Source organism: Dicentrarchus labrax, unplaced genomic scaffold (assembly GCF_905237075.1).
Source record: "Dicentrarchus labrax unplaced genomic scaffold, dlabrax2021, whole genome shotgun sequence".
Taxonomy (NCBI): Eukaryota; Metazoa; Chordata; class Actinopteri; family Moronidae; genus Dicentrarchus; species Dicentrarchus labrax.
Genome location: NW_026136719.1, coordinates 27,951,464 through 27,979,439, shown reverse-complemented (window position 1 = coordinate 27,979,439; position 27,976 = coordinate 27,951,464). Strand labels below are relative to the sequence as shown.

General features: G+C 41.5%; 1 protein-coding gene across 10 annotated transcripts in view; it reads right to left on the bottom strand.

The window, feature by feature from the left end:
• The window catches only part of LOC127351306 (A-kinase anchor protein 13), a 99,429-nt gene extending 74,532 nt beyond the window's left edge, over nt 1-24,897 (bottom strand). For 4 of the 10 annotated variants that reach the window (XM_051378651.1, XM_051378648.1, XM_051378656.1 and 1 more), the window contains exons 1-2: nt 24,698-24,896; nt 6,210-6,253 (exon numbers count right to left, since the gene is read on the bottom strand). In XM_051378651.1, coding sequence (XP_051234611.1) covers nt 6,210-6,242 — 33 coding nt within the window. In that variant the 5' untranslated portion in view covers nt 6,243-6,253; nt 24,698-24,896. Of the gene's footprint in view, nt 1-6,209; nt 6,254-18,337; nt 18,494-24,697 lie in introns of those variants that run through there. The other 6 variants (XM_051378655.1, XM_051378654.1, XM_051378652.1 and 3 more) reach the window with 5 other exon arrangements.
• Nucleotides 24,898-27,976: the final 3,079 nt, after the last annotated feature.

Sequence of the window (27,976 nt, the reverse complement as noted above, 5' to 3'; positions counted from 1 at the left end):
GGAGGAGGTGAATTCAGCTTAAAATCAATTTATTCATACATCATTTGTCAGCTATATTATGCTTGCTACAATATCACGTGTCTTGCCAGTGTCCACTGTGAATATACAGTGATCCATAGCTCATTGTGCTTTCTGCAGTAACAATTGGCTATGTTGTGGCAGGAGCGTTGGGGGGGTGTGATGTGGTGTCAACTGAGGACAGACTGAAGAGGAGGAGAAGGCCCGAAAAATAGGGATATTGTTCACAGTTAGCTGTTTTCCACTGTGGGATTGCAGCTTGTTGACACCGAGGAAGGATAATGGGACATTTCATCCCACTTAATCTAACCAGTGTTGCAATCTTTTCACCAGCCAGGTCCAACACGAACAGCCTGACGTGGCCGGTGTCGAGGGGAGCTTAACAGTCAGGGTTAAAGGTGCTTCCTCCTTCTCTTATAAAGGGGTAGCCTCGGGGCCTTGTTCCATACGAGGGGGGGGGGATAAGCAGGTTGACAGCAGCGAGGCAAACCAGCAGCTTTGGGATTGGCAAGTCTCTGTTTGGCAAGCTGCTGCTGAGAAATGTGAGGGGGAAAAAATTTGTTCAAAGGCGACCACATAGCCCAGAGGCCACAGGAAGAGAAACAGCCTGCAGGAACCTTGTGAGAGCCGGGACTAAACACATCGACTTGCAGCATGAAGGATCCAGGCTTTGCTATGCACAGGGAGTGTCAGCTTTAACAAGCAGAGCAGGAGCACTGGCGTAAATGAGTTGTAGATGGGTGGAAGCCAGCAGGCATGACACTCTCTCCATTAAAAACTCATCTTTTATTCCGGGCCCTGATTGGAAATTAGGGTTTTGAGATACTAAACGGATTGGTACCTCAGTTGATTTGGGAGTTCTCACTCCATGTGATAGTGAAAATGTATTAGGGTTAAATAAGTTCCACATCCTCAATATGAAGAGAAAAAAAAAGCAAAAGGAGAAATTGTTTTCTCTCTTCTGATGAAAGCTTGTGGCAAATCCCCTCAGTCACAGTATCAACATTAGCAGCTCAAATGATTTCTGACAGCACGGCAGCACCTCTCATTTTGTCAAAATTAATATCCATCCATTAATAACATCATAAGATACTGATTTTTCAAACTTGCCCGAAAACAAATTAAATAAAGAATACAGTCCTGTTACTTTTTACCTCCTCAGTTATGATCTTCTTGTAATCAATCTGTGATCTATGAAAACTCTGAATAAAAAGAGAGAGAGACTAAAGAGCAGAACAGAACATCATCACTGAATAAGACCATTGTCAGTCCTTTTTGGAGGCAAATGTGTTGGCAGGGGGTGGAGGTGGAGATGTGAAACATCTGTTGGAGACGGCAGGAAACACAGCTGCACACAGCCACTTTTACAAAACATGCAAAAACACACACACACACACACACACACACACACACACACACACACACACACACACACACACACACACACACACAAACTAAGCTAAAGCTACTGACACTGAGTCTAATAATAACAATAACTAAAATGCAAAACAGAAAAATTTCAAGTGACTCTCTTGGGTCTTGCTGAATTTAGAAAAACAAACCAGCGGTTTTAAAGCTGTGTGACGTGCATAAATGGATGTCTTTCAGCCACACCATATGACTGTGCTCACTGCTGGTAATAAGTACTTAACAAAGTGACCTGCTGGGGTATTGACCTGCTAATCATGGAGCTTCGACGGCAAACAGGCAACATCAAAAGAACAGCTGGAGGCTATGAGCCCATCCCCCTCTTTTTAAATATGCATGTGTGAGCGAAGCCTTTTCTTCACATCCTGCAACTGTACTGGCTTCAACTATTCAGGTATGGCTGATTTTAGGCCTTTATCACACACACACACACACACACACACACACACACACACACACACACACACTCACACTCACACTCACACTCACACACGGTGCGCAAACGCACACACACACACACACGGTGCGCACACGCACACACACGCACACACACACACACACACACGCACACACCCACGCACACACACACACACGCGCACACACACACACGCACACGGTGCGCACACGCACACACCCACGCACGCACACACACACACACACACACCCACACACACACACACCCACGCACACACACACACACACGGTGCGCACACGCACGCGCGCACACACACACACACACACACACCCCTGCGGTGCGCACACGCACGCACGCACGCACACACAAATTCTCACCAAAGCAGCTTGAAGTTTGCTTCGCTTCAGCACCCAAACTAATTGTCAAAACACCCCATGGCACTTTTTTGTCTCATTGTGTCTCATCATTAATTACTGTAACTGCAATAGACCTACCTTTCTGCTTTTTACTCAGTCTGGTTGCATGGAAACTGCTTTAATAACAATAAAAATAGTTGCTTAAACAACACACATGTTCTGTAAAGAGCCGCTGTGATAAAAAGTTCAAGGTTTATGGCTGCACTTTCCTGTGTGATTCATCCCTACTGGAATTCAAATATACTGTCATTTTTTTACTAGCAAGTCTAGCTTGCAAAATGTTGCCGCTTTTATTCCTACTAGAAAATGTACAGAAATCTTTCCAGCTTGTTGGTAGGTTTGACACTGACATGTAAAATTACCAGAGCATTTACTGAATAAACTATCCTATCCAATCCAATCCAACTTTATTTGCTAAGCACTTTAAAACAACTAAAGTTGACCAAAGTGCTGCTGGCATTGAGAGCAGGTCTTTTTTAGTGTCAAGGACCTCCAAATTGAAACATCAGCCCGTGGACTGAGAAGGTGTAGTGTCAGGGTTCTTTGTCTGATAAAATGAAGTTGTTCCATAATGAACCAATTTGGAAGATTAAAACTGAAGACTGTGAAACCAAAATCTTGAAATTAAAATACTCCCCATATTTCTGGGGATTCCCTGGAACTCCCTCTAGGACCCCAGGTTGCATCCTTCATCAACGTAGTAGTGCAGTTGCAAGCTGACACATAGCAGAGAGGCTCCAACACCACAACTGCTTCTGTGCCCACAGTCATGTGTCCTGTGTTAGACACTGAACCCCTTACCTGCTCATTTAATTGTAAACCGCTATGGAAAACATTGTCTGCTAAATGCTAAGAATGTAAATAGCATGTTTACTCACAGTCAGAAGAGCAGAGTCGCTCTCTGTTATTGAAAGAAGACTTTCTTCAAGAGCTTCCACATGTCATCCTCTGCCCCACAAATCATATAACTATTCCCACTCCCTCTAATTGCTCTGCAGAAACACTCTTTACCCACCACTTCCTCATTAAAAAATCATTCTTAGGCCAAAGTGATATTGCAAGAACACCAAGGCCTTGACCTTCGCCCCCCTTACTGTTGGTTGTTTCTACAGTGGGTGTAGAAATTTGGGCAGTCAGTAGTCCCCTACATGTGTACTTTTAAAAGGTGCAATTACAGGCCGACTACTTAACCTCTATAAGCTATCTTGCTGAGAATTGCTCCTTTAAGTGTCTAAAATCTGATGTCTAATGAGGCCTGACAGCCCGCCTGGTTCCACTGAGGAGTCTGACTGTAAATCACAGATAAGGTTGTCTGGGTGGTTAATGTGTGAGCTAGTCTTTTAACACACACACACACACACACACACACACACACACACACACACACACACACACACACACACACACACACACACACACACACACACACACACACACACACACACACACACACACACACACGTCTCTGACTTATCTCATTTCCTCTGGGCCTTCCTCACCTGCTGGAGATAGGGAACCAGTACGACCACTCAGACACCCAATCAGAAAAGCCTTCTACTCACAGACACAGCACGTGAAACATGTTTCATAAAATTCCTGTGCCATGATGGTAACTGAAGACATTTTAGGATTGTTTTAAGTTAATGCTACATGGAGTTAGGAGTGGAAGAAAATATCAATACACTTGAGTATTGCGATATTATGTTTTGTGATACTGTATCAATTCTCAAAAATTACACTGTATCAATTTTTAATTAAGAGCTTACATGAAAAGATTCATGGCAGTGGTTCATTTTGTGTTGTCGTGTTTAAACCCCCGCCTGCTAATGTTGCAATCTATCTTTAGCCATTTTACTCTTCCACTCCAACGCTCCCAAAAAGTAGTGCTATGATATTAGAGGGATGTTACAGGGACTGTGATAAATACAAATGCAGATCCCACTGTTCTGATTGCAAAAAAAACAAAATTAATTTTATGCATATGGTGGTTTGTTCTTTGCACAATCACAGCTTTTCTATATCACCTTGCTTACAGTATTTCCCTCAAGATAAATAAAGTATCTATAATCTATCTATAATAAAGTATCTATCTATCTATCTATCTATCTATCTATCTATCTGTATTGCAATATATTTAATCATAATGCATATCATATCGAAAGATTCTTGCCAATACACAGCCCTAACTGGAATTGTAATTAAGACCAATTTAAAACCTCATAAAATTAGGTTAACAAAACCAGACTGGAAAAAAAGTGGGGGAAACCAGGCATATTCAGGTCTTATTCACAATTGTGGGTAAGACAGATCATGAGATTGATCGTTTGTTAGGAGCACCGGGTGCAGAAAGCTACATTGTATGATAACATGTGATGACAACCAGGAAATCGAGCCACAAAGCAAAGCTTTCAATTTATAAACTGAACCTTCACCTATAGCAACAAGCTTTGGGTAGTGACAAAGAATAAGACGGGAGATTTAAAGTTGCTGAGATAACCTCTGCAGAGTGACTGCCACATTCTGCATGATACGGTGGGTAGTTCAGTAATATGAGAGGACCTCAGCAACAAGCTGCACCTCCTGCACCTGAACCACCTCATCTGGCTCCTCTGGTGAGCAGACCACCCAGGTGAATCCTTCCGAAGGACAGAAAGGACACCCCGAATTAGACTGAAGTCATTCTGGGGAAAAAAGAGTTTGGGGGAACCCCAACACTGGCAGGCACAGGGTGTCAGAGAAAACACACTTACATCCCCAATCCAGGTAGGTGGTTAAAAATGGATGAAGTGACAAATGGTAGATGGTAAATCTATCTTTTTTTATCATACATCCTATAGACCAGTAAACAAAAGCAACTTTGCAGAGCAGCATGATCTTTTAAACAGACACACTCACTCACACACACACACACACAATGAAAACACTTCAGCTCACGGTTAACAAGAACATCAAGCAATCAAGTGGTCACTCGTCTTCTTTGCACAAGGCACCGGGCTCTTTGCTGTAATTACCTGCTCACCTATCGATTTGGACAAATGGCACATGTCCAGGTAAACTCTGCCTCAATTTGTCCTTTTCTGTATAATTATTTAAGTTCCAAGGCCCCTTTGTGGACCAGTAACTGTTCTTTGATCGAACTGTGAGGGGTATTTGCTCCTCTTCAACCAAAATCGGACCCACAACAAAGCCAGTGCAGCCTCGACAAAGTAGATGTTCGTTTTAGGTTGATGGGGAAGAAAATCACATGAATGGGTGGCGCAAGATACTGACACTTTCATGATCGGGGGTTTTATCCTAAATAGAACCACCACACAAAAAAAAATTTTCCTTGGATAACAAAGATGGGAGATGTGTTATGAAGAACAGTTTCCTATGTCTTGTTTCTGTCTCGTGTTAGTCATTTCCTAATAAATTATCTTGGTCTATTTTTGTAATATCACCAGTCCATCAAGTGATTGTTATTTCATTAAACTGATAATATGTAAAACATGACCACTAAATACATAATAGAGGACCGTGAGCACAGTGCAAACCATTAGAAATGTTTGCCAGTCAGCGAGCATTAAATAGCGGGCTGATTTGCATGCAGTCTAATGTTGTGTCCTCCACTATCTGGCCCCGAACACCCACGCAGTTGTTTTCAGTTACTCCAGTTAATTAGACCTGTTCTCAGGCTGAAGTCAGGCCGAGCTCTTCCAGGAACTACATGAGGTCATCTGACTCCATATACCGTACTAATAGGAATGATAAAGGCATACGCCGTCCCGCCTCAACAGGTGCAGCAAACGAACATTCAGGCACCGCACACACCTACACAGTCCTGAGACGGGGCTTAAGTAGGCAAAGTGACAACACCTGTGTGGGTGGAGTAACGGCGTGTAAGAGACAGACTGCGCACTCAGAGGATTCCTTGTATGAATAGTGATACTTACATACAATGGAGCCTGCTGTGGATTGAGTTTCATGTCCTTGGACACTGTAAAGAGAAGAAGAAATGAACAAATGGTTATAGCTTTGTGATATGTTACACTGTATATACTGTGAGGGGAAACAAGATAATGTGTTCAATTGGTATTAATTCATTATTAACCATATGGGGCAGTGCTGTAAACACAACATTAACATATTAGTACCTAATGAAGCTGATACGGCTCATGTGTTAACCGCCTATTTAACAGCAGACCTGAAGCAGCATTAACATCCGTTTGAAGTCATGTTTCTGGCCTCCTAACAAACAGTAACACTTTCCTTTTTAGCTCTGTTTTGTGCTCCACTAACTCCTGAGGGAAATATCTGGCTTTTCCTCTGCTAAAGGCTCCACTATGTTCACCAGCTAGTCTCTAGCTCGTGATTGCTGTGTGGTTCTAGGCCAGTAGTGCACAGTGGGTAGGCTAAATCAGAGCTTTTCCAATGAAAACGGCTGCCTGCTGCGGCTGGTAGGTTGAAATGCAGAGTAATAATAATTCATCACTACAAGTGACCCCTTTCACATAACATGTAGTCATTTGAGCCATTGTTGAAATCAGAAAAAAAACTATAATAAATCCACTATTTGCTATATTCTCAGCTCCAGACAGCAGACAGCCAACTAGTTGGTGTACACAGTGGAGCATTTAGCAGGTATTTCAGCTACATTACTCTAGGCTAACAATTATAAGCAATACCCCTGGATTACGCGCTAGTATTTAGGGCTGCTCCCGAAGATTTGATGATTCAAATCATCAGTTCATTAGCTGCATTTCCACCACAGGAACTGCTTATATAGGAAAAAAGAAGAACAAATATTCAAGTTTTTGTATTGAACAGCCAAGAGTCAGGTACAGCCCTGCTAGTATTTCTAGGTATATCTTTATGCTTTGGATGACGCTGGTCAACTGCAGATGGCTCTTAGTTACCCAGATATTAAAATATCAGTGCAGTTCTCAGTAGGGTTGCCTAATAGTCGACTTAATCGTAATCATTAGTCAGATAGTCACAGAAAAACAAAAAAACAACATCAAACTCCGCTCTGGGCTGCGCCTCGTCCCCGGAATGAAAGTTTTAGGGGATTGTTGCGATATGGCCTTTTTTTCTTGTAACAAAGGCAGTCACTTACTGCGGCACTGTACATTGACAGAACTGTAGCTGCTCCGCTAGCTAGTTAGCAATCCTGACTATACCCAGACTGGACTATGTGTTTACACTGCATTGAAATAAATGTTTTAACTGTTTAGTCTCCTTGCTGGTTGTTCTGACACGTTCAGACTAGTCGTCTAGGATATTCTTTAGTCGGGGGCAGCCCTAGTTCTCAGTGAAATGAGCCGCTAGAGTGTTTCGTTGGCATGAAACCCCGAAAACAAATTGCCCTAGATAACAGAACACTAGACAACAGGGGTTTTTTTTAAGGATTTTTTACAAAATGCACATATACCAGCTCTAGCAGCATCAGAACATTGCTGCTGACAAGGTGACAGTTAAGCTTGACCCTGGCACTAGTCCCAACACTCTGTGGGATGTTAATAGTGCATGAGTACAGAACAGACACATACTGAATCACACACAGGAAAACACAGGAAAACACACACACACACTCACACACTCACACACACACTCACACACTCACACACTCACACACACACTCACACACACACACACACACACACACACACACACACACACCATCCAGCCATAACTGCCTGGTCCCTATTTGTGCTTGTTTGTTCAAAGACAGCCGCAGCAATGATGACAAAGTTTTTGTCCACTTCTGCCTCCTCCAATCACCCATTAGTCTTTCACCAAGCAGAAGAAAGAAAACAGGTTGAGTACCAAAACACACTACTTTGCCTCTTCTACATGGGTTTATGCAGGGACGATCAGTTAGCAGGATTTACCGGCTCATGTTCACGTTTGATTCCCTACTCCCAGTCTGGGACGCAGGCCTCAAAGCCGTGTTCTGGGCACAAGGTCAGAAGCAGTGGGTGTGTAATTACATCCAAACAAACGTAGTACAGCTATAGACTTGAGGACAAATGGATTGGAAACCTTTTTGTTGAACTTTCTTGAAGAGATATTGGCCCGCTTGCATTCATCAATGAGTCAAGGGACTGGTCAGCTTTGAGAGCCTGCATTCTCCTCAGTTATTTGGAGAGACAATTTTCTTTTGTTTGCTGTTCCCTGGCACTAAAACAAGTCCTTGCTGCTGGCCTCAGTGGTCAGCAGTGCATTAATCACATGAACCCCACAGCAGAGGAGGCGGCGACAAAAAGCCAGGACCTAATGAGTTCAGCAGAAAACACCAAAAGAGTCAATGTTGGACTCGACAGAGCGCTGAAGCGCAGCGAGGCCAATTCACTTTCTGCAGCCCAATCCAAACATTTTTCCTCTTTTCTGCTAAATAAATAGGCTCGAGTTAGAATTAGGCGGATCAGGTAAGGGGATAATCAGTAGCTCTAATAATACTCTAGAGTGTAATCCTCTTGCCTTAAGTGCACTGGGCCAGGGACCAGCTTCTTCAACACATGCACAACTCTGACTGATAAGACTCTCACATAATGTCCCCAACAGGCTCCCTGGTTCTTTTATATTTTGGTATTTTGGACATTTCTCATGTGCTGGTGCTCTCTTTATGACTGCTCCATGGGTTTGGTGTCTTACACCACAGGGTGCTTCAGCAAGCCCGATCGACATTATTGTTGACTGTTGAAGGTGTTGAGGCTGTGACCTTTCATTCACATGACATCTTATTGACCACGAGTTTGCCTAACCAATTGCACAATAAGAAAATATTTTGTAGGAAGTGGGTGCGTTGCTACATTCAGTTTTTACTGTTGAGGGCACAGTTGATAAAATGTATTCAGCGAGGAAGGTTTCTGTGGCCTTTATCAGCTTGGCCCTACTTTACATTCTCTACACATTCACACCTGGCAGCTGAACACAACACCAGTCTGTAATGCTCACTTCTTTGCTGTTGTTAATACCTCAATCCTCCCAACCAGTTGGGGTACACTTTGCACCTGCATCTGAAACTATATTAAAACTTCTGTGTTTATTAAAAAGCCTTTTTTTAAATGTTTATATGTATCTATAAAAAAAAATGGTTTCATTTACTGTTTCAGCTTTTTATTCTATCTATTACACAACTTTTAAAAACTGTTGAGTGAATGAGTTTAGGGGTATTATACCTGGGTGTTACAGGTGTATATATTTGATGGCAGTGTGATATCAGAATAGCTTTCTAGAGTTTCATGATGATATAGAAATACAAACAAACTGCTCTTTTATTTCCATTAATAACATCATACTTGCATTTTATTTGCATCGTTGACAGTGGAACGAGAATTACAATGAGTGTGCATTGTAATGGGCTTACATGACCTTTAACCATTGCCATTCCCAAAACAAGCCACGTGCACCATGCAACTGTCCACCTACTGTGGTCACTTCTGTTTTTCTGTTATGATTCGGGGAAGGAAGTTACTCATAAAGGAAGCTGATTCAGAACACTGCATCATCACAGGATGTAATTGCTCCACTGGTTGCTTTAGATTCATGGAGCGGCTTGTAATATTTCTAAAACTTCCACTTTAACGTGACTGTCAAGCTAAGCTAGTTAGTCCATCTTAAGTAGCAAACATCTATAGGGCTGCAGCTATCGAATATTTTGGTAATCGATATTCCATCGATTCATCGAGTAATCGGATAAAACATACTTTTGCTTAATTAAAGCCCAATTATAAATATACAATAGAAAACAAGACAGATCACTGTTTTCAGATTTCAGTCCCAGCGTCTGCCGTTCTGTACAGCAAAACTGTCCACACACGTTACAGAGCCCGCTTCCGTCTTCTTCCGCGTTGTAGGGGATAGCCTGTGATGTAAGCACGTTGTGTCACACTAAAAAGAATCTGTGAAAAACGCGAGCTTTACGAGGCTTCGAGGCAGACGAAATTCCTCGATCATTCTTTGTAATCGAGTTACTCGAGGTACTCGAGGAATCCTTGCAGCCCTAAACATGTAGCAACCTGAGGAGAAGGTTGTAGGCCTGTGTGATCAAGCTATAGTTGCTCCCACTATGGTCTAATAGGTGTTAATGTTGACAATGTACATCCAATATATAAATATCTCCATGTTCGGCTTTCTACACCAGCCTCCAATCTCTGGCTCTTATTTTGCTGTTCTGTGCTAAACAGCTAGCATGCATTTGCCTCATCTGAGCTTATTTGCTACAACTGTCTGCCAGCTGTTTTATACAGGGGTTGATGAGACCAAACAGTAAATCAAACCGAACTACAACAATGAGAGGATACAAGCTGTGTGGAGCTGCAGAGTTGGGTGTTAAGTCTCTGGGTTCATTTCTACAAGACAAGGAGTCACTTGATTCTATGATAACATTGAAACATACCCCTTAATGCAGGTTTGATATCTGTCCACCAGACTGCCTTTAATCTGTTTTCTCGGGTTGACCCCATGCTCGTACAGTATGTGGGCGTGACATATATATGGTCAATAAGCAACTATCATTCAGGAAGTACAGAGGGGACTTCTAAAATAACTACATCTGTAGGCCATTTATAACTACAACTCCAGTTATACATAGGCTACTACAGGAAATGCAAGACTCAATAAACTGACTGCTGTATCACAAAAGGCTGCAGTAGAGGTACACAAGTTCCTGGCAATGTGCTGCAACAAGATATGTTGGTGCTGTGGATAATACTTGGACTTATGGGTCAAGTTACAGTGTACCTGTCAGGATATATCCGTTATAATGGTAAAACTGGAGAACCTGAAGACATTAGAAACCAATCTTTCCATCTGTATTTTTCTCAGGTGATGGAAAAAGACAAAGCCAAAGTTTAATTAACTAAATGGGCCAATAAACCAATCCTCTTTAGACAGTAACAGGCTTTTGCACCAAATCACACCATAAAAAATTCTTATCTGTTTTCTTCAAACAAGATGTAAATGAATACCTGCACATAATCCATGTAATTCAGGAAAATACCTTGTATCCAAACCAAACTAAGTTTCCTTCTCTGGTAACAGAAGAACCTTGAGAAATGACATCCCCTAAGCTTACCCTATGGCCACCCGACACCTGCTTATAGAGATTACACAACCCATTAACTCCACCTAAAACACTGGGTGCAGCCAGCCTTTAGTCGAGCTCTTTAAGAGTCTCCATTATGGCAGAAACTGCCTTTGAACTGCTGCTAAAAACAGAATTTTCTTCCTCTGCAGCAGGAAGGCCACAAAGAAGCAGGACATCAGCCACGTTCAAGTGCACAGTCGTCACAAATGGACCAATAAATCAAGAGACAAAAGCCCCTCAATACAGGGCTAGGAGTGGTGATACGCCGAGTCAGGATTGTGAATGGACCTGTTATGGCTTCCACAGGTCCCCTGGCTATCAGAATAAGCCATTATAGCCATGTGACTGCAGCATGAATGGGAGGATGAATAGGATTAGCTGCACAACTCATTAATCTGACTGTCTCCTACACCCTTCCCAATCATCAGCTGAGGATTCCCCAACACAACTACATGCACAGGACAGACAATGACTATGGTATATTACCTAATTCAAAACTGTTCTAGTAGCTCTGTCTGTAAACGAGACACTTTTGTCTGATATAGGTCTCTCTGGGGAGATAGATTATTATTCTTGGTGGGACTCACACATGATTCAGTAATCCTCCCTGGATAGAGGTGCACCCAGTGAAGGTAAATGTCACAGTCAAATAAACACCAGTTTGGGTCCAATATACAGTAAGCCACAGGAACAGCTTCACTGTGTCTAGTTACTAGGAGGAAGCACGTTTTTGACAGACCTGTATTGTATTCTGTACTCTGACACAACTTAAAGTTTCCCTGCGGAGTTCTCTTGTAAACAAACACATACGTATTCAGTGTGACTTTTTTTTGCATTGTAATTGCAAAAGGAAGGGAAAATTGCAAAAGCAGTTGCAGGGATTGCTATGATTGGTGAAACTTGTAGTAAACTACAATGACTGGTCAAATTTGCGGAAAAGTTAGAGGGATTGGACAAAACTACAAGGTGGCACAGAATTCACAGGGATTGGCTGAATATGCGTTAATTCTGGCTAATGCAACATCGTAACTTCCTGGAGGGACTGGTTTACCAGCTTCCAGTCTTCTTCACCCCTGCTGGCACATTACTGAATATCTTGCACTCACGCTTGAAAAAAGATTCCAAGATAATTTACTATAGATTGGAACACAGTGTAACATGCAAGTGAATTGGTAGTAGGAACAGTACACAGTGGATAGATCAGAGGTGACTGGAGGCTCGTGATGGCATCAACATAATCTTTTCTGTCAGCACCACTCCCTCAGAGACTTCCTGTAGGAACATCTGAACCCTCCCGCTCAAAGGCCACATCTCTTTAACTACTAAAACAAAAGGCACGTGTTAGGTGCAGGGCAGGGTTCTTCAGTTGCTCGAGTATTTAAAGAACTAAAACGCTTCAGGTAATAAAAGCAGTATGATTTCATGCCTGATCCAAAGGTGCTAACCTAACCCCACCCCACAACCATGATCTACGTGCCTATTTACAGTGTAGCATTGCCCTTTTAGTGATTTACTGGGTCATTATCACACCTTAGTGATGTGGATGGCCCACAAATAATCTTATCAACAAAATGGCATCAATATGGGGAAATGCAGTTCACACCCATGTTCTAGATGTTTGTATTGTTCTTGCTGGACCTGCCTAAAAATCAACATGATGTTATGTTAACATGCTTTAAATGTCACAGAACTTATTTGCATCTACTTGTATCTCATTACACGTCTTCTTAGCTCACTATTCTTCACAACTGCTCAAACGTTAGTGTGAAATCACTGACTGTGTGTCCTTCACAGAACAATGAACATTTTCAGCAAACCCAGCTATCACACCTGTCCTTCAAATCAGAGTGAGCAGCCTGGAGCTTAGAGCAGTACATGCCAGTGAAAACCACCAAATTCTAGATAAGAAAGAAAAAAATTAACAAATAGCATTTCATCTTAACAACTGCCATTGAGCAATGTATATAATGTGACTGTACTGACCAATTCATAAGTTTAAACCTGAACATTTGCTGTTGAGAATAAGCGCAGAGGTCCTCAAACCTTTCCTTGATGAAGCCCAAAAAGCAGAAGGTGGAAGCTAGGAGCTGCTCAGATGCATGGTGTGTAGAACCCAGTGTAACTCAATGTATATACGGCAATGTAAATGTTTTTAATTGCCTCAAAGCTTCAGTCTTGCTGGGTCAAACCTCCCCCAATTGGCCATTAATTAACTTAAAGAATGTCAATGCAGATCCGTGTTATAAGGACAACAGTTACCTGGGGCTGCTTCTTCATGCAGCTTTTTGAATTTGGCTGTGCATAGAGAGGTGCAGTCAAGGACATGGAGACACCTGTAAAGAGGGACAGAGGCCCAATATAGACCTGAGGTGTCATCCAACACCAGGGCTCCATGATGACAATAGGAGGACAGGACTTCAGTCTCAGAGAGGGGAGGACTGAGTTTCTACCTCACCTATGCAGGCGTACCCCCTCTAGTATAAACTAGACAAAAACTACCTGGCCTGGATACCTTATTTTACCTCCAGATATTTTCCATAGATAAATGCATATGACAAAGATACAAAACATTACCAAGAGGCACCTTTGTCTTGACATAAAATCCACATTTAATTCTGCTATTTTTCCAATTATGAGCAACGACGCTACGATCCTTCAACAAACACTGCCAGCTTTAGGGGTTCAATGCCCACTTGGGTCAATATTGCCTTTGATGTAAGGCCTCATGGTACAGTAAGGAGCTTTGGATAACAACCTCCACCAAATGGCAGATAAGTGTGCCAGGGGGAGCTTTCAGGCTAATTTAAAGCCTGGTGAGAGTTCATACAAACCGTCCACTGATCTTCATTTTAACTCTACTTAACTTCTTTTTATTCTGTTATTATCAGCCTGTTTTCTCAATTTTAAAACACTTTTTATTAGAAGTTTTATAAGTGCTGGAGCATTGGATGGATAATAAATCGAATTTTCACATTTCAAAACTGCTGCAGAAATGAGGACTGAATAAAACTATTTTCATCATTGTTTGACTGAAAGGCTAGTTTGCCTTTTCAGTCCAAATAAAAGTTTCATTCCAAACTTGAATAACGTCTGACTCATAACGCAAGACTTCTAAAACTCTTGATGACCATATCGGTCAAACTCATGAAGCATTCACCAGCTAGTTTCCTAAATGAATACATAACATTTGCAATCAGCAGCCAGCAGCCCCACACTGAGGGACGAAGGCTCTGTGTGGCTCAGCTGAGTTTGATGTTTAACTCAGACGTTTGTTTAACCTCTTGTGTTCTCTCGGCTGGTTAACCACTAGTTACTGGCCTACCACTACAACATGCCCTACGCTGCATTCCCCTATAGCACCAAACCCCAGAAAGAGCAAAGTGCGTCTGCTCTGTGTTAAACCCTTGTGTGATTCTTTTTACGGTTCACTATCAGCTCGCCTCTTCTGGGGCACAGCTAAATTAGTCAGAGCTACGTCACCCCCTCAACAACGCCACCACAGTAACTTGGACACACCATGTTGACCACCATTTAGATAGTCACGGCTGTTTGATTTAATCAAACCTAGCTATTGTGTCTATGGACCGATATGAGGCCGTCGTGGTGACGTGACCTCACCCTCCCACACAAAAGCTGCCTCTGTGCAGAGACTGCACACAAACGCTGGCTGACAACACAAGGCCGGGGGATGAAAGGTCTCCTCAGTGTTTGGTGACAGTTATTACCCTCTCCACTGAAACCAAATACCTGTGGGCCCAGATAGCATTATCTTATTGTGAGGCACACTGGGGGCTGGCCTGTAATCAGGGTCTGGGTCTTGATCAGCGCTCCTCCCCAGGTTTGAAGCCGCCTCCACCCCCTCTGTTTCCACACCGTGAAGTCATGAGGTGCTCTGTAGACATTTTTAAAAGGAAATCTGCTTATTCGCTTTTATGCTGAGAGTTATACTGCTGAGAGTAAATACTGATCCCACTGTCATACCTGTACCCTGGATGTATTATAACATCTGGATACTGGATCCAAAGACGGCATCTATTCAGCCAAATAAGAACTGCTTGCCTGCAACGTACAACAAAAATGTTTCAAGCTTCTGTATTTACTTTTGGAGGAATGCGGCCCACTGAATATACGCTGTGTTTTTTCTCCCACTGGCCCCACCCGCAAGTTCCCGCTCTCCATTATATTGTGATAACATCATATTGCTTTCTCGCCTCAAGCAAAGTTTTACACATATAAAACCTCCATGGATCAAAAATTCATGATAGAAAGAGTCATAATTGATGACCTTGTTTGCAGTTCAAGGAACAGTTTATCTTTTCTAACGGCTTTCTATGGGGAAAATGCTATTGGGGCCACAGGGGAATTTTCACTGCAGTACCACAAGTAGCCACTGGGCAAAATTGGAAGAAAGGCTGAGCAGCAGCGCCATATCCAGGTCTTATTATACATCCATGGTCTGTACAGTAAATATGAAGCTAGCAGCCAGCTAACTCAGCTAGCATCTTCAGAGATTTCTAAAGGTCACTAGCAAAGAATAAGGCTGGTCCATAACCTTAAAACAGGGAAATGTTTTTGCACTTCACTGGGGCTGGTAGGCAGATTGTCACCTCTGACCAAAGCCAGGCTCTTTTCCCATTTCCATTCTTTATGCTAAGCTAAGCTAGCTGGTGGTAGTTTCATACTAAGCATACAGATACGTGAGTACTATCAATCCTCTTGGCAAAAAAGGGAATACGTTTATTTCGCCAAAAAAGTGCTGCTGCTATGTTTTAGGCATGGTGACCTCTTCAGAAGAGGCATGTGCTAATATTTAGAGAAAACTTGCAGACGGACATTTACTTTGTGTCAATGTTCGACATATTACAAAATCAACAGGGCAATTTCTGCTACTTGAGTTCAGCGCACTTGGCAATCCAATTTCTCACATCATCCAGATGGGTGATAGCTAGGTGAGCGATGTGGACTTCAACTTATTTACAACAGCAGACACTGGTACAAAATCTCTCAAAATGATCAATATGGCATTTCACTGTCAACTTACTGCACTTCCCCATTCAACCATGGTGTGTGAAATAACAAACTGACATTGAAAGGAAGAAAAAATAGGTGCTGAGGAGCAAATACAACACAGAGACAGGGAGACATCAGAGTTTTAGAAAAGGAAAGTGGCTGTTAGTCCCATTTGGGAGGTAAGAGGTTTAGCTCAGAGAATCCTGAGCAATGCAAACCTCAGTCTCACAGCAGGCCTGATCAGATTAACTTTACCCCCACCACAGTAATGGCTGATATGTACTGTTGGGTAACCTCCTTCCTTTTAATTCACAAACCAACTTTAAATTGAAATGTGTCAAGAGACAATGATGGCGCGTGTGCATTAAAATATCGCCAGAGCTTTGATAAAAACATCTCCTGTGCTTTGATAGGGAACACATAATGGCTTTGTTTTTAGTACAATCATTTCACAGGAAGAAGGTCATGGGTTTGAATCTCAGCTCTGGTTCCTGTGAAGCTGAGACAATGTAACCCAAAGCAAGTTTGGTCAATCAGAAACTCTAAATTGCCCAAAAGTATGCATGTGTTTGTGTGTGTTTACACAGTGATAAACTGGTGACTTCTCTAGGGTCTTTCCAACATGTTACCCTACAACCAGATGACTCATGTCGACCCACTCTGTTTCTTTGGAAGTTGTTCACAAATGGCCAGTTTTGAAGACGAAGTGTGAAACTAAAACCACTGCAGTGGTTTTGGGAACTGAGTTGCAAGAGATGTGCATAAGTTGCTCATTTCCCCCACTGATTCCCTGTCTATATTTAATGTATGCTGAAGTAGTTCACTCACCTAACTGCTGCTTGTTCAAGAACGATGTAAGAACGAGATTAAACCACATCATCCTCATGCTCCACATATATTTACACATAAAGATCATTATATACTGTCTTCTGTGACTCTGATGGAGCTTTATAAACTGATGAAAGACCCAGATTATGTCATCAAGGTTATCTCAACTTGGGCTTGAGATCAACAGATAATCCGCATCACAAAGTGTGGAGTTTGTCAGACATGGGTATTTTTTGAGGTTGAACACGCTAGGGAGCAAAGGTTAGCATATTGAATTTTATTTTTATCAGTTTCTCGCAATTCCCCAACTTTAATGACCTGCAACACTTACTTGCTGAAGCGCCACACTGAAAGTAAGAATCATGTGGTCCATCACAATGCATCATTATACTGTGATTTGTTTACAAATCACAAGATTGTGATTTACATTTTCACAAAAGTTTCCACATTCTAGTCCTTATATCTTGCACCAAGCACACCCTTTACAAGCAACCAATCAGCTTTTGAATGTACAACATTACATGAACACCATGTGACCAATATTCAAAAGTTAACACGGAGAAACACAGACTACCTTAAAAAAAAAACTGTGAGCCAAGTCGAACAGACTCAATATTACAGAGAACGTGTCTGAAAACAGAACGTTTTTATTGTTTGGAGGAACTTTTGTGATAGCCAAATAAATAAAGATAAGCATAAGCATAGTTTTAGTTACAGCAGAGGGCGTTCAACTAGCTAGAAACATAGCTTTAACAAACAACTGGCTTTTAAGGAAATGTGAGTGCAGACATAAAACATCTCATTTCGCATAAGCGGAGCCCAATTACCACTTAATTTAACAGTAGACTCTTTGGTCACACATGTTGTTATCAAAACCATTAAGTGTTATCACTGAGGCAGACGTTGCTAGGCACAGTGGGTGCATCGCAGTCAAACTTTGCCCTGGGGAATATAAGCAAAACAAAAACAAGGAAGAAAATCTTCAGAATCAATGATACGTGATAAGGCTTTTGTTTAGTTGACATAACCACTTAACCTTACCCTAAAAGCTGCTTGTTGTAATTGTTGTTCTCACCTCACACTACAGGGAAACTTTTAAGCATTTATCTCAGTTAACTAAGCGGCACATGAAGGCATCAATGGAAACCTTACCCACAGTCTGTTAGATGATGACGGCTGCGAGAAGACTCCTTCAGGCGCACATTAAATTCATTTTAAGTCCATCAGAGAGAGCAGGTGTGTTTATACTAGGCAGGTATCCTCAGTAGCGGGCATGCGAGCTCTCACCACACTGATTACACCGAGCTAAATATGGCTTTGTGCTAACACAGACAGTAGGCAGATCAAAGCATTGATGTCAGAGGGGAGAGGCGGAGCCTGCAGGCCACAGGTCAGCTGTCTGCAGCAATGGTGGAACTACAACTATCTTTCCTCTGCTTACTAAACATGCCCTAACTCAAGATGTCGCAGTTTCAATCAATCAGCTGTAGTGAGAGTGTTACGCTAGGACAGCACACAGAGAAAGGCTCGAGGCTGATGAAAATGTTTTGGTGTTGAAAAATCATGAAAGAGCATCGTCAACAGCTGCTCATCCTCAACCATTTAATTATAGGGGAACTCTGGGATACATTACATAATGTAATGGTAATGATTCTCATATATTCATGTTTTTCTGAAAGTCCTGCATTCTAATTGTTATTTACATAAAAGTTAAAAATTATAATCAGTGATGATTATTTGATTACTCAATTGGTGTATTGACTGCTTGATCTGCAACAGTCTTTTTTTTTTTTTTTTTTTTTAAGATCATACAATTATATTTTAGCTCATCTTTTTATACTGGGTATTTTAATCACAATGCATGATATTTTTATAAGCTGATATATAATTGCAGTGGAGCAAAATGTACACCATTTCCCTGAGAAATCTAGTGGAGTAGCAGTATAAAGAATTACTCAATAGGTATTACTCAATCATAGCTGTACTTGTTTCTGTAAATGTACCTAGTTACTTTTACAGAGCTGCATCTTTTGAAACAGGTTTGTACAAAATGCACTGTATTGTGGCTCCTCCGTGACTCAGGGGTTTAGATGGCGATTATGGACCGCCATGTCCCCGGTTTAAATATGGCTGGGGACCTTTGTGGCATCTCTCTCACTACCAATTTCCTTCTCTCCACTATCACAATCTAAAAAAGGCATGCCATTTTTAAAATGTACTGTGCGCTGTACAGAATACATTTCTTATCAGCAGCACAGAAGTGTTGTTGGTGTTTGGAGAGTCTGAAAATGTCTTACAAATGGAAGTAAGAGTTGTCAAACTACCTGCTGGATTTCTCAGATTTTGCTTTAAATTTGTCTTTGAGGAAAACAGCTTGTATGTGTGACTCAAATGTCATCAATGCAAAAGCCCTAAAGCTGCAAACACCCTCTTCCAGTCGTGCCAGGATGACATCCCTACACCCTCAACACATCAGATCACAAGTATTGGTAAGTGACACATACCACAAAAAGGAATGAACTTCAGCCATGTCTCACTGCTCAGCACAAAAACCTCAAAATGAGCAGACAGAGGCTCAGAGGCCTTCTTTATACCTGGTATTACCTGTACCTTACATCCATACTGCACGTGACAGGATTACATTCACAGGTAGGAAACATCTGTATACATCCTGGAATCTGATTTCAGTATGTATACAGGACCTTCCTCCAGATAGCTTTGAGCCCAACAGTAAATACCCCAGCTGGTTTGTACCCCATCCAGCCTGACAATCCAGTTTTGCTTTGCAAGTATGTATTTGCATCGCTTTATTTGAGCATCCCAAGTCTTCTGTTTACTTTGCGTTGGCTTCCTGGCAGGCCAGCACACAAAGGTTTATTTCTGTCTATATGGAGACTTCTAGCATTTACACATCGTTGTTATTGCAGTGAAATGCAAGTCTGACCTCTGTATGATTACACTTTATGCATATTTACAATATCCAATCTGATCGACCAGAATACTGTAGTAAACAATAACACGTCATGGTGAGTATACAGCACAGTGCTGCACATACACATGCAGTAACTGTAGTTGATAGCTTTTTGTATCCATAGCACAGGGAACTGAAAACTGTCTGGTACTTAAGGATGCCATCAAGTGTCTGGTCCGATCTGTCTCATTGTTTCATCAATCAGAAATTCAATTTAAATCAGAACAGTTCTATTTAAGTTGCTTTGGCATTGCCACAGCTCAGGCATTATATCGGCTGTATTGTCTAAAACATGATTCATGATACCCTGCCCTACTATTGGTAACCAGCATCCTAGCTACCTGCAGCACATTTTCATATGAGTGATTTTTAAGCCACTGGCACATTTTACTTTACGGCAAACTTCTGATTTTTTTTTTGTAGAAAGATGTGGCAGCACCACAGGCAGAGTAACAATTAACAACAAAGTCTGCCCGACACTACTCCGGGGCACAAAACCTGAACAAACTGCAGAGATGGCTGCTGTTTTGGTACAGCGAGTGTGGCTGCTGTTTGGCGTGCTGAGAGGATTCCAGCGATTCCAGTCTTAACAAAAACTAAGTCAAGGCTTTATTGTGAATATCAGCAGAGAATGCAGCATTCGCCCTCCCAGGCATATAAAACCCTTCCCAGAGACAGCGCTACAACATGAACTAGTACCTGTAAGACTTCCTCTAATGCTTCCATTCTATACTAAATACAGTGTAATTACAAGGCTGACACTGTGCATATCCTCCATCATCATTAAATTAGGGGGTTTGTGAAGATGAGAAATTGGCTGGGTTCAGCTTGGAGCCAGAAGAATCCTCATGGTAATTTACAGGACTCTAAATGGGAGGCCAACTCCTCTTTCATTTGTCTCTTGTACTGGAGCTAAATACATATTTCTGGCTGGGTTGGCCTCACAAGTGAGCCTAAAGTTAGCTAAAAGAGACAGAGAGAGAGAGAATGTAATGTAAATCTAAATAAAAATAAGCTTCTGTTTAATAGAATCATTGTGCAGTCCTCCTCTGACATTCTTGTGAGTGAAAATGTAATTATGTATGGATGTTTATGGGTTTCTGGATTGTTGGCAATCTACGTAGTCAACTGCAGCTCGGTCTGCTGCTGCTTCCTGTGGCTCGTAATCAGTAAAATGTGTTAATATCTCAGTTTGGAACAAAATTCTTACTCTCATATTTCTTTGCAATTGAGACTTGCATATCCAGTGATTGAAACAACACCTACTCTGACAACACGATGGCCCTGATAGTTAAGACATTTAAGGCTATATGGGTTACTTTAAAAGATAGCAGCATTTATTCTAACTTTTAAGCATTGCAAAAATAAACCCTTCAACATTTAAGTCATTGTAATGTGAAAAACTAAGAGCCTTAAAATTTGGAGATTTATAATGGTTTTAAATGCTGTAAAACGTACGCTAAAATGTGCTACATAATCACACATCACACACACAGATCCAAAAAGGATCTTGAGAAGTATAGATTTCTTAGATCTTTAGCCAATATTGTCAAATTACACACATGTATCAGACTAGCTGTAAAGTCCAAATGTGGCAAAGGACTGCGATGTGGGTGGTTGGTGGTTCCAATCCAAAGACTTACAGGACACAAACCGGCCAACAATCAAGGCAAGAAAAGCCAACAACCTCTAGTGGAGCTGCTCTGTAGCAGCCACCAGTAGATCACTGCATCTCTAATGGGAAGTTCCAGGGTTACTGGCCACCTCAAGCTAATTCCCCTTAAGACATTAAAGGTTAAAAATTAACAAAGTATTGAAGTCATACTGTAAAGCAGTCGCACCTCTGAGATGATTCAGAAAGGAGTCAGAACAGGTGCATTTCCTTCTCTCTCACTGTCACCCCCTCTGCAGAATGCATGTAATATGAGGATGGTAAATTCCTACAGCCAAAGGCAGGGACTCTGATTTACATGCCAGTAAGATGACTAGGCTTCCCGATAGACTCCAGAGCCTGATACTGAGTCAACACTAACTGTATCAAGTCTCTGCAATGACAGCAAGGAAAACAAATGTTCATCACTGAATATTTGAGGGGTCAAAACCAGCGATTATGAGGGTCCTGCCACTTTGTTGGAGGAGTGTTAACAACTGTGTCCAGTCTTTGTAATCCACACTCTCCGACAGAAAATAAATACACATTTCGGTGAGGTAGTAGGTAATAAAACAGGCTCCAGGTCCTCATATCCCTACAGCTGCTCCTTCTTCCGTCAACGGGGAGCCGGTTACAACACCAGTTTGTGCCCCTACTCTCAGCCCGCTCGGAGCATTTTGACTGAATAAACTGGTTCAGAACCCAAAAAGTCGGTTCCCAGCTGGAACCAAAAAACAGGTTTTCCTATGGTTGTGGGTGTTATATACTACAAGTTGCTGTGCATCCTTGATTACAATCTGGGGCGGCAGTAGCTCAGTGTGTAGGGACTTGGCTGGGGAACCAGAGGCTTGTCGGTTCAAGTCCCACAGACCACAAAATATGGAAACCCCAAAACCTGCTCATGGGGCGCCAGTAACGTTTCAGCCCCATCACTACACTACTGAAGTGTGCATTTCAGCCTGTGTATGTGTATAAAAAAAAAAAAAAAGAGTGAAAAGGGGATCTATCCTACCCTATCAATAATAATAAAGATCAATAAAGTTGAGAAACGCAGGCTGGTTTCCAACACAGTATGGTTCCGAGAACCAGAGCTTATTTGGGGGGAAAAACACTAGATTACAGGTTAAAACTGAGAATCTAAGATGAAACATTAGTGTGGGATCAAAGCATCCAATATTATTGTAGGTGCTAGTGCGGGTGTTAATACAGGTTGAAGCAAAAAATCATTTGTCAGGTGTCAAGTTGGAGGCAAAAGATCCATTGGCAATAATGTCAAAAAACTAAACTTTAAACTGGCTACTGAGCATCCTCGCTGGAGCAGTTTCTATACAAATTCTGACTGAGTGGTATACAGTCCAAGTAATCCTGGAAGGGAAGAAGATGTGTTCCACCACCACGAAGCGACTTCTGAGCAAACCTATGGGTGTGTTACAACCAGAGGGCGGCCATGTTTATGCGCCTGGTCCTTTGAACGTGTTTAAGTGGGTGAGGTCAAGCGAGTGTAAATGAATTAGTAGGCTACTGTTTTCCTTCACATGTGTGCAGATACTCCCACCAGCATGAAAAATAAAGCTTGTGCAGAACTGGAACTTCCTTGATGAAAAAAATAGCCTCGTAGAGATCTGAGGTGTGTCTGTGCGGCCAGCCTAACTTTAAAATGCTTTTATTGTGCTTAATGGAAGGTTTATCTAAGATATTGGCAATGTAATTATCCAATATGGTCAATTATCAGGATTTATCATTTATCTATCACCATAGTTATATGAAGGGATTTTATATTATATATGGGGTTGTGTCATTTTGTACTGATTAATCAGGCAAAAGAATTAAAGCTGCAGTAGGTAACTTTTATAAAAATACATTTTTGTCATATTTTATTATTTATTTATGTCCTTATTTTTTCACAGTATGCTGACAGTAGTACATGAGACAGATAATCTGTGGAAAAAAATAGATCCTCTAGCTCATTCCAACGCTCCAAATGGCATTTGCAAGAATCCACCGGGCCTGAACAAAAGCAACCAATCAGAGGCAAGAAAGATATAAAGACGCTTGATCATAGTGGATTGGTGAGTCTCATTCCCAGTGTCCCAAAGCATCTGTATTTGACACTATGGGAATAAGACTCAACAATTACCTATCTTTCTCGGCTCTGATTGGTTGTTTTCATTCGGGCCTGGTGGATTCTAACAAATGTCATTAGGAGCGCAAGCACGAGTCAGAGGAAAGTGATTTTTTCACAGATTATCTGTGTCATGTACTACTGTCAGGATATAGTGAGAGTTTCAGCAAACATGACAAAAAATATCTTTTATAGAAATGACCTACTGCAGCTTTAATACATCAAATGTATCCTAGAGTGACTTCTGAAATGCTTGAGACAGCTTACACTTTATCAGCATGCAGAGGGATTCAATATCATTCAACATCATTTTCCCAAACATGTACAATATAACAGGGATAGTAGCCTATTATCTTTTTAAAATCTGCTAAATGATATTGTTTGATGGCCTTAATGTCTTTAGTGCTATGTAGAAAGTTTCTAGTAATGTTAGCGTACTTTGTTTTGTTCTGCTTTTTCTCCTGTAGTTTGAATACGGCCCACATTATACTTCATCTGCTTTTGTATAGTATCAGTTTACATTTCTATGGGGCAACTGAGTTCGTCCTCGCTATCGCTGAGTTCACAGAAACGTGAGAAGTTCCCACATTTGGCCCGACAGCCTCTGAATAATGAGGGATGTCATGGCTACCAAGCAACAAGTTAAAAGCCAGCGTCCCTCAGCCATTAAACCACCTCTCCCAGTGTAAACCGCACCGAGAGATACGAAGTAACGCCAGAGTTAACACACAGTTAACGACGGGCTACATTGTAAATGACTCCTCTTACCTCAGGCAGATGGAGCTCAGGGTGAAGAAGCAGCGGCTTTCGGACGCATAATAATCCTCCTAATGGACGGGCTGGCAGTGTTTGGAGCTGGGCCGAAATGTCCTTCTGTAAAACTTTCTGGAGGCTACTGTAGGCTGCAGTGGATGAGCGGCGGTGTGGCCGTCCGCTAACAGGAGGGTTGAGTGCACTTTCTTACAGTTGTTAGTGTTTCCCAGGACAACTCAGTGGGAGGAGTCTGCAGGAGGGCTATTGGGGCTGTTACCAGCTCCATTTGCACTGGGCTCCTATAAGAGTTCACTTTCTGACCGGAACCAGTTCAGTTTCAGTTGTCAGGTGGGCCGACGTAACTTCAGTGATTTAATTATTATTATTTTTAAAGGCGACTTGAATTAAAAGTAGCTGATTTTTCTAGATAAGGGGAAAGTGCTGCGGTCGCTTTTCAGTGGCAGGATGAAGGTAGCAAAACCTTGTCTTCATCCTGTGTGTGTGTGTGTGTGTGTGTTTTTCACAATAAAAGGAGCAACTTCAAAACATTTTGCACATAAAGCTGGCTGATGCAGGAAACTGACATAAATAATATCCTTGAACTAAGAGAAGGGGTGTAAATTATTATAAGAAATGTGTTTGTAAATTACTAAAATGGTCAGATCATCATAAGAAACACATGTGGCTGTTCTAGCCTAAGCCAGGGCTGCCCAGCCATGGCCCACCATGAGGTTGTCCAGATGATTCTTGTGGGGGAAAAAAGAGAAAATATTCTATTGTGAGACTTTTTACAGAAAGTCTGTCACGAGAACTTGGGATCCTTGTACCGTTTTGCGTCTTGTTTTGTTTGTGTGTGTGTGTGTGTGTGTGTGTGTGTGTGTGTGTGTGTGTGTGTGTGTTGTTGTTGTTGTGTGTTTGTGTGCCGAAACCTCCATATTACACAGGCAAGCCCAGAGCAGCCTCGCTAGAGAACTGGACCCCCGGCCGGCTGTAGGGTTTGACGTTACAACTGTACTCTGCTTTTATTTTGAAGGCACAGCTCAAAGCCACAAACGATCTAACTTACTGCTGGACGATTGACCTAGAGCTTCCCATGCTTCCAGAAATAAAGAAGGAAGGCAGAAGTATAAATAAAGTGTTATTGCACATGATGTCCACTTCCAGTTGTAGTTTTATTGAAACAGTTTAACTGAACTTTGATTCAGACTCAGTCTGGCATCACTTTGTTAAAGTCACTAAACACTTTCCAGCTGCTCTGCACTTTCTCCACCGCTGTTCTGAAAGAGCAACTATATATTGCACTCTGTAGGACTGTTAGACTATAGTAATACTATGTAAGGATTGAAATGCATTAACTTGTAAGGTCACAGTACAGACACTGAATATTTGAAATACTAAAGTAACTTCATGCCATACAGTATGATAAGGTCACTGATTACAGCAGACACATTATATTAGCCTGTGGAAATAGGCTGCCTTTGCTTTCTTTTCCTTTCTTTTTCAGGTTAGTGTGTGTAGTAGTGGTCCATGTTTGTGGTCAAATGTTAACCAACTGTAATTAAAGTGTGAATCACAAATATTTCTGTCCAAGCATTGGCTGTTTGTAATGCTCTGTAGCATTCATTGCCATCTCATCATGACTGTAAAGTACCTATCACCTTTGTGGCATAGGGAAAAAACTCCTGTGGTTTAAACTGCCCTCTGCTGGTTCAGAAGGCCTCCTGCAGTGATGTCTGAAAGCAGGGATGCGCATTATAGAATCCAGGGGACTTGGTTTGAAGTAAAGGCATCTGAACTTCTTTAATGGTACACGATATTTTTGTCAATTCCAGGTGTAATGGGGTCTTCTTAGGGAAAAGTAGAATTTTTTTGCTCTAAAATGATCTACTCCTTTCTATTTATCATAGACTCATTAAACACAAGAAAAGCAAACTCAAGAAGAGAACTGTTTTATTTCACAACAAAACACCTCATGCAGTATGTGTGCTTGACTAAAATGCTCTCTTTATATTCAGAAATGATCCCCTACCTGTGATAAGCACTGTTAAGCATTCAAATGCCTCCATTCCTCAGCAGCCCGCGAGTGTCTAATGTCTTTTACTCAACATATGCCAACCCTCCACAGACATAAATTGTACAAAATGTGATTGTTGTACACACACAGAAATGATGCAGTGTTTAGAACAACCTTACTTTTCATCGGGTTTCTATACATAAGGGCATGTATGAGTGCAAAGCAGGGAGGCTTCATTCCCTAGCTTTAGCTGACCTAACAAAGGTGTGCTGGTTATACCTTCCATTATCTTCCTTCAGAAATCAATAAGATTCATTAGAGCTTCTAAATAACGTCACATATTCGAAGTGGGTAAGACAAGGATGTGTTTAAAATCATTCCTCTCCAGAGCACAGATTGTTCTCCTTTTTGAGTGACGTGAATTGAACAGAGGGTTTATTATGTGGCTATGAAAAATAAAAACATCCAGTGGTTTTCAGCTGAGCCTGGCGAGCATGTGAGGCCATACTTCCTTATGAAATCACTGTTAATAATGTCAGAACGACCCCTGAGGCGGGAAAGAGGGAGTTTTGTATGAAGCAGAGAGGGAGTCTTGATGGCTGCACATCCTAAAAGATTTCAGCTACTGAATTCTAATTTCAGTCCACATTGATGGCTGGTCACGTGTAAGAGCAGGCTGACCTATCAGAGTCAGACGAATGTTAGTTCCCGACTCAGAATCTAGGTTTGAGTCTTTCTCACTGCACTCTCAGCATAGCTTATCTGCTGTTATGCATCATAACTGTGACAAAAGCATTACTGATGAATCACACTACTGTCTGCTGGCTTTACAAATAACAAATAAATGCCTGTTGCCAGAAAGAGAAAAGCACAGTAAATACCCAGAATTCTGCCATCTTCAGATGCAGCAGGCAGAACATAGAGACTTACATTAAGCCAGATGGAGAGAGGAGTATAAAATAAATATTAGATTTGTTTTATATCATAATGAAATTGCTGCACATTTGAGGAACACTGGTTATTGCCTTTTAAGTTTTCAGGAAACACAAAAATGAAAAGGCTGATGATTTTGAAAAGCATAAAAGCTGTTATGTCATTGGTTGATTAAATAACGCATGTTGGAACCTCAGAAGTGCGCAAATATTTAATGCTTTGGGTTCTTTTTTCCAAAAGTGATATTATATATTATATATTGCAGTTTTGACTTGTACTCACATCCTATAGCAGGTAAAGCTACAAATACGTACTATACGGCCAACTGTATTACACTCTTTACAGCT